Source organism: Helobdella robusta (assembly GCF_000326865.2).
Source record: "Helobdella robusta unplaced genomic scaffold HELROscaffold_1, whole genome shotgun sequence".
Taxonomy (NCBI): Eukaryota; Metazoa; Annelida; class Clitellata; order Rhynchobdellida; family Glossiphoniidae; genus Helobdella; species Helobdella robusta.
Window position 1 is genome coordinate 6842821 of NW_008703570.1, and position 8201 is coordinate 6851021.

An 8201-nucleotide genomic window follows, 5' to 3' on the forward strand; every position below is an offset into this window, starting at 1 on the left:
CATCAACTCCACATTTTCCAACACACAGACGCGCAAAAACCGCTGCAGGATGCACGAGATATTATTCATAGCAAAAAAATAATCCCTACTATCGCCTGACCTAATACTGATATTTTTGCAAATTCGATTGAAAAACCCGGAGGTGTTACGGTCCATGGGGCCGAGGACCTCGATACAAATCGGTAAAAACTCCATCGAGAGGAGAGCTCCGTCGTACTTTTTGATCTTCTCGTCAGATGCCCTGGTTGCAGCCAAACCGCTTTCTTTGCTAGTAAGCTGCACGTAGCGCTCAGCAAAGGTGCCCAGAATGGTAACGTCCCACGCTAAGCACCTGCCGGCTCTCCAAGGGATCAAGGTACACCCGTCAGGGCGTTTACCGTCGTGCGCCGCAATGCCCGACGGTTCCTTTAAAACCGGAATTGAGGACTTGGAGAAAAGTCGGCACACAAAATCGTTTATGGCTGAATGTCGCTGCTGGTGACCTCCGCCCAAACGACAAACAAGACCATGATGGCCAAGTTCATCCGCCTCCGCGCCGCACCTTCATGTATATCAACTCTGAACGGCCAACCCCAGACGGAAGCCAATGGCTGTCCTGACCGTTTCGTCGTCCAATCTGGTACCCACCGACGTATTGGGCAAAGATCTCAGCCAGCCACAACTCGCCTCGCTGGATACTGCCAGCAAGCGAGCTGAGGTCGCCGAGTCAGGGCTTGAGGAAAGCAACTCTTTGAATGTGCGTTTATATGCTTCCTCCAAAATGTTGCCCTGGGAAAGGTCTGTTGGTTGGATTGGAGTCGGTGGAGTACAGTGTAGGCTGCTAAATTGCCGAAGAAGGGCAGACTGTAGGTCAGGCGTGGCAGATGCGGAAGATTTATAAACAATTGGTGCAAGCTGAACCACGCTTAGTAACCCCAGTCCCCCAAATCGTACCGGCAGCTGAGCCTGAGACCAACCCTTGTCGGTAATATCGACGTTACAAATTGTTGAGAGGGCCACCCGCAGAGCACCCTCAAATTCGCCCAAAATGGCCGCATTAACAAAGTTGGATGTGCGCAAAAAATACATCAATTTTGGCAAACTGAGGGCGCCGCGGAAATTGTCAGCGCGTCGTGGACCGGGAAAAGAGAGACACGTTCGAGGGCAAATCTTAGCTCAAAAAGTTTTTTATTAAAAAACCTGTCCTGATGATCGCCGGCCATCATTGGAGTGCCTAAAAAATTTAATGATGAATGGGGCACTGTGGGGACATTAGCCAGCACGTGTGGCGTTTGAAACGTGTCATTTACAAGTAGTTCACACTTGTTTGTGTTTAATTCAAGACCAATGATAGAAGCGCCGACCCTCAGCGACAGGAAGTCGTCCGCTAAGATGTTACCCTCTGCGGCCAAGCTGACATCGTCAACTGCGGGTGAAGGGTTAGAGCAAAAAGCATCGGTCCCAAAGGGTCGCCTTGCTGTACGCCCTTGCACGATTCAACCACCCAGGCGTCGTAACCAAGAGAAGAGACTCGGCCATATGCGGAAAAACAAAAATTATAAATTTGAGGACAGTGCTGCTTAACTGCCTCTAACATTGAGTCTCTTCTCAGGGTGTTGAAAGCGTTCTTGAAATCAATCTTCAAGAATCCCCACCGTTTTGGAAGTGCTGAAATCAGTTCACGTACGGCGTGGACGGCCGCCTCAGCACCACCTTTCACACCGACGCCCAATTGGATAGGATAGAGTTTGGCTTTGACCTGTTCCAACACTAGCGCCAGAGCGCACTTACTGGCCAGCCTCCTACAGAAATTCCCCACCGCGATGGGTCTGATCCCTCCATCTTTTTTGTTTAAAGCCACCAGACGGCCCCCAAAAAAGAAACGGCTAACCGCGGGAGGGCAGACCCCAGATAACAACAAATTTACAAACCGGGTGAGGTTATTTAACAATTCATCGGTGGGCGTCGGACCGGAAAGTAAATCCTTTATGTGCTGAGGCCTCAAGCCATCAAGGCCTCCCGATGAACCATTATTAAACGATTTTAAAGCCGTCAACACCTGGGCTGGTGAAACGCGACCATTGGACGGCTCCTGCGCGGGGAAAGCTCGCCTGTTCAATGGAGCACTAGGATGAATAGCTTTGAGTTTAGCGAGTGTCTCAGGCGAGCTCTCCGCCAGGCCTGCGGGCGAACAAGCAAGTCTGACGGCCGCCGAGAGACTGCCCTGTTCAATCCGAGTGGTTACTGCACTAATCCAACTATTTGGATTGTGCTTACGCGGTTTGGTGTTGTGGTCAGTGTTGAAGCTTGCCACAATAATCTCGACCTCGGTCGAACTGAATTCGGCCAACCGTTTAATAACGTAATTGGTTTGATTAGTCCTGCGACGTATGTATGTAGTATGTATGTAGTCCTCGTACGTACGTACGTACGTACGTATGTATGTATGTATGTATGTATGTATGTATGTATGTATGTATGTATGTATGTATGTATGTATGTATGTATGTATGTATGTATGTATGTATGTATGTATGTATGTATGTATGTATGTATGTATGTATGTATGTATGTATGTTAAAACCAAAACATGATGAGTGACACTGAACCGTCAAACATCAAGTAACAAATGGATTAACACTTTGATTTGTCGTTAATTGCACATGTCGGCATTCAGTTGGATATTTTCAAGCACACAGACGCGCAGGAACCGCTGCAACAAGCACGAAATGTGGTTAGTTGCGAAAAACAGTTCCCTGCTGTCGCCTGATCTGACGCTGATCATTTTACATATTGCCTTAAGAAATTTAAGGGTATTGAGGTCCATCGGGCCGAGAACCTCGATACATATTGGCAAGAATTCCATCGAGGGGAGGGCGTTCCTATATTTTTTCATTTTCTCGTCCGCTGCCCTGGCCGCGGCCAAACCGCATTCTTTACTTGTCAAGTTTACATATCGTATGTATGTATGTATGTATGTATGTATGTATGTATGTATGTATGTATGTATGTATGTATGTATGTATGTATGTATATATGTATGTATGTATGTATGTATGTATGTATGTATGTGTGCATGTATATGTGCGTTACGTGCGTCCGTGTGTTCGTAAAATTGTTATTGTTGGATATGGAAGTGTGTTCAAATTCAAACACGTTCTGAAATGAATATGAACCCCACATATTTGCCAACCACTATTGACACTTGGCAACTTGCATTCATTCAGCTACTCGAGTGTTGATTGCATATTTAACGGGAACATAAAAATTTAATTAATGCATGTCAAAATGTATGAGCGAGCATAGGTATTACAGCTATGTATTTTGCTCAATTTTCAACGAAGTTGTTGTGGTATATAACGTCAATAACAAACCCAATTAATAACTTTATAAGTATCAAGCAGCATTTTTGAATATAATCAAATAAATCCATAGTAATTAACAACCAGTTTGATTTTCAAATAAACGCTCATGCAGTGTGTCATTGTGCGTGCAAATTTTTGTCCAAACAGCTGAAAATAGTATTGAAAACCGTTGTAGAATTGATTTCTTTGAAGAAATTAATATTATTTAGTTTCCTTTGTTGCATCCAATATTAGGATCCTGTTGATAGTAATGTTGTTGTTGTTGTTGTTGTTGTTGTTGTTGTTGTTGTTGTTGGATGTTGGATCTAATATTATGCTTCTGCTGTTGTTGATGTTGTTACATAAGACTCCAAACAGAAACATGGAATGAAAATATCGATTACGCAAGGGTTTGAGAACAATGTTTTCTTTGTTTTCAATTGAACCACTGGGGAAATTATCATTCAATAGATGCGTCTGCGTGCGTTTGATACGTGCGTGGTAATAAATGTACGTTGATGTTAGACGCTGTGTATATAAATATATATATATATATAAATATAAATATATATATATATATATATATGTGTGTGTGTGTGTGTGTGTGTGTGTGTGTGTGCTGGTCTGTGTGTTAATGTGTTACTGTGTTTATATGGTTGCGTTTGAATCATATCCGTAGATAGGTTATAGGCATTCATTCAGTGCCACCACCACATCAAAGTGCGAGGGTGGTTGGGAAGAATTATTAATAATCGTCTTGATGACTGTCTGTCTGTCTGGCCAGCCTCCAGCAAAATAATGGGTATGCTAAAGAGCAGGTAAAACATAATGACAAAAATAAATTTAAAGATGTTTAATGTTTTTCGTTAATGTTGATATTATTTAAAGAAATGTTTTGACCACTGAAATAACAGCGTTGCTGTAGCACCATAATACCTAGCATGCAGACATGACAAAAATGGATGGTTTTAATTTCCAACTGATGACGTAATCAGCAATATCAACGTGCATTTGCTTGCATAACATTCAATAGTTAATCTCTTATTGAAAGGATTAGTGAAAGCAAATCAAAGTTGAGCTCACCAATCAACATCGAACTAACATAGATTCATAAAAAGCAAAGAAGAACAAGTAAGCTGGTGGTTGATTTGGATGGATAAGATTAAATTAAAATGATGAAATTTTGACGTAAAACAACAACATAACAACATAATGCACTTTCCAGCTTTTTGTTAAATTTTCTTACAAACTGATTCAAAATATATTGATAATCTTTAATAAAAAAATATCTTCAGTTTACTAACTTATTTTATTATACAAATGCATTTAGTATCATTGGGCGATTATTCTTTAAAAAATGAAAGTGTATCCAATCATATTTCATGATAAACTAACAGAAGCCAGAACTGAACAAACAAAACTAAAGACGGAATACAGAAGAACATTTTTGTCACAAGAATGAAATCAGAAAAAAAAATCACGAACGACGCAAGAGTCATGTTTACATTAGCATTATATGCATTCAGATCGAGGAATACGATTATTGGAATTGTTTAGTTTGGCACCTTTTGTTTATTTGACTCGTGTACAATGTGACCTCTTGATATCTATCCATGATTCATCTGTCTCTCTATTCCAATTGAGGTATACTATAGTATGTGAATGTGTGCTAGTGTATGAGTGACTGCCTGTGTGTGTTTGCAAATAAATGAAAGTGTGTCTATGTATGTGTAAGTGTATGTGTGTATTTTTGGTCGTATGAATAGGCATATATTGCATTTATAAATATATTCTGATGTATGTTATCAAGAATCGATGCTAAACTATACATGCATTTATATCTAAAAATACATTCGCATTAATAAACAACGAATATAAAATACTTACACTACATGACTGCTATTTATTCACATCAGAGGTTATAATCCTAAACTTATCATCTTTTATAAAATCAGATATAACCATAAAATGTAAAATTAAATAATTATAAATATGAATAAATAAATAAATAAATAAATAAATAAATATATATATATATATATATATATGTGTGTGTGTGTGTGTGTGTGTGTGTATGTGTAGTGTGTGTAACTGTAACTATGGTGAACAATGAACAAGAACGACGTACAGGAGTGCCATTCATTTGCATATCTACAACATTGATTAGGCGTCATAGGATTTCACAAATGGTTACTAATTGGATAAGAGCAGTAGAGAATGGATGAATGAAATAATGAAGGAATAAATGAAGGAAAGAAGTGGGTGGGAAAAAAGGAATAGTGGCGTGTTTAACGTTATTGTCAGTTCATTATGCATGTCACGTGAAAACCTCTTCATATTCATACTTCGTTTTTACATTGTACGGTTATTTCCCGATTTTTTAGTGTAATATTCTGACGTTATATGACATTATGTTGTCCTATGAATGAATCTTTTTTTTATCATTTATTTTAAATCAATAAATTAATATTCAATCATGAATATTAAAAATCAATAAATTTGAAAATAATCTCTTGTTTTAAGAAACGTCACTTCAAATCTTGGAAGTTTAAATTGGAATTGTTTTTCGTAGTCTTCCCATGACAAACCTCATTGAAAGCAAAAACCCATTAGCATTAGCATTAGCATAAAACATTTCGTGTGCTCCTACTTTTGGAGTACCTCAAAGATCTACCCTTGACATTTTTCTATTTGTACTCCATCTATAATCCTGAGTTTTCTCGTAAAGTTAAAAATTTGTCGTCCTCTCTTTTAAACCTGCTTGTATGCAGTTTTCCACAATGTGTTTCTTCTTTATCTATTTCAGCAATTCAATGTATCTTATACTTAAATTAAAATTAACGTTTTTAACAAATCTGCAAACCTCATTATTTTATTCTCCTATTTGTAACTTCTTATTATTTATGTTAACTCAAAAACTTTTGATATTTTCACGACTACCGCAGTTTGTGTTTTATTTTGGTTTCTAGCATTTACTACTTTTATTTCATTAGATTATCTAGTATTGATTACTTTCAATTTTATTATTTCCGAAAGCTGAAACAAGAAATGTTGCCTGCAATGGGTAAAACCACACAAAAATTCAAAAATGATAATGAGCGTGTAACTCAAAATGCGTAATGTAATTAAAATGTTAAAATTAGCTACAACAAAAAAATAAATCAGTTTGTTGAGAAACCGCCATCAAAGTTCCAATATATATAGATATCCAGTTTCTACATATACGACAATAAAATCCTACAATGAGGGCCTTTTTAATTCTACTCTATTTTCTTCAACTACGTACAGCTCTTAACTCCGCTCTCTGCTGCTCGTTTAGTTGCTAACTATAAATTATGGGGTAATTTTAAACGTTAATGGATAAATTGTGCTTTAAATTATTTCTGAAGTATTTATTGGATATATTAACTATGTAAGCGTCTTGGTCGTATAGGGTATATAGAATAATTCCATTGAAAATGTTATTCATGATACTGGTCTAAGATCGTCATCAAACCTTCACTTTATTTCAATTCCTGTTGAACACTGTTATGCTAAATCAAAATCACTGACCCTTTTTTCTAGAACTCTCCTCCTCCTCTTCTGACTACTCCTCCATCACGCAGTTCAAAGCAGATTTCAAGTCAAGAACCATCTGTTTATCTATTTCATTGACGAGTACTGCTGAACAATGCCAAAACGATGTTTAACAAAAAAACATAACGCTTGCTTTAATTTTTATGTATAATCCAGCAAGAGGGAGTCTTTAAATCTTTATAAGTGTTGTTATAAGTTCCTACTTTTATCTACGTAGAATAAAAAAACTTTTGTCTTTTCTTGACGGTCCTACTTTTCTCCTTCTCGTTATTTTTTTAATTTTATCTAGAATTGATTATTGCAACTCTCTCTACTATGGTCTTCCTGATTCTACACTCTATCCTTTTAAGTAAAGTTTTAACTTTGCTGCTTTCCTAAGTACTTATCAGATATATTAATTGAACCTAAACGCCACGGTTTACGATCGTCTTTTTATTTTCGATACTTCTTAATTCGTGTTAAACTTTTGCTAAATCTGCATTTACTTTTTTGGTCCTTTTCTCTGGAACTCTCTACCTTCTTCTCTAACTACTTTTTCATCACTTAACGAAATTCAGAGCGAATCTCAAGACTCATCTATTTGCAAAATTCATTGAGGAGCACTGTTGAACATCGCGGAAATGGCGCTCTATAAACTTATTGATTGATTGAATATATGATTACATAGAATTTTATAATTTTGCTGCAGTTTGCTATTTTGTCTTTGTTGCTTTATTTTTGAACGATATTAGATTATAAATTTGTACTTCCATCGAGTTTGGATCGTTTTTTCAATTAATCTGATGTAAGTTTACTTTAATTTTTATTTGATGGTTTACCTTACCTTTACATGTTTTTTTATATTTTTAATTCACAACAGACATGTTGACATATTAACAAATAATGATAGGCAAAGAACTAAAACTAAATTAAAATAGGTTTGCTTCTTGCTTGATGGCTCTTCCAACACTGGCTTGCTATTATGAACATTTTGGCTGTTGGATAATAATTTTTTTGGTAAAACGTGAGATAGGTACTCCTGTGGTATCGTCCATGTTTACAAACAATCAATGTACTTTTAATAAATGAACTCCACCCATTTTGAATTATCTAGTGCTTGATTATTTATTTATAATTATATCAAATAATTTATTTTAATTAGGTAAGTTTTTTATATCATTACTTGTCAAATAGTTGAAATAGTGAACATTAAATAAAAAAAAGTTAAAATATGAGTAAATTTCCATTTTGATAACAATCAATTATCAATGACTTATGGAGTGGTTAACAGGGTTAGGGTTAGGGCCTCCTTTTTTAACAAAA

General features: G+C 36.8%; 1 protein-coding gene across 1 annotated transcript in view; it reads right to left on the reverse strand.

The window, feature by feature from the left end:
* HELRODRAFT_159111 (hypothetical protein) overlaps nucleotides 1-4938 on the reverse strand; it is a gene marked incomplete at both ends in the record, with an annotated part of 5790 nt that extends 852 nt beyond the window's left edge. The window contains 4 exons of the mRNA XM_009011024.1: nucleotides 90-405; nucleotides 1871-2360; nucleotides 2643-2918; nucleotides 4889-4938. Of these exons, the coding sequence (XP_009009272.1) occupies nucleotides 90-405; nucleotides 1871-2360; nucleotides 2643-2918; nucleotides 4889-4938 (1132 nt within the window). The remainder of the gene's footprint in view (nucleotides 1-89; nucleotides 406-1870; nucleotides 2361-2642; nucleotides 2919-4888) is intronic.
* Nucleotides 4939-8201: the final 3263 nt, after the last annotated feature.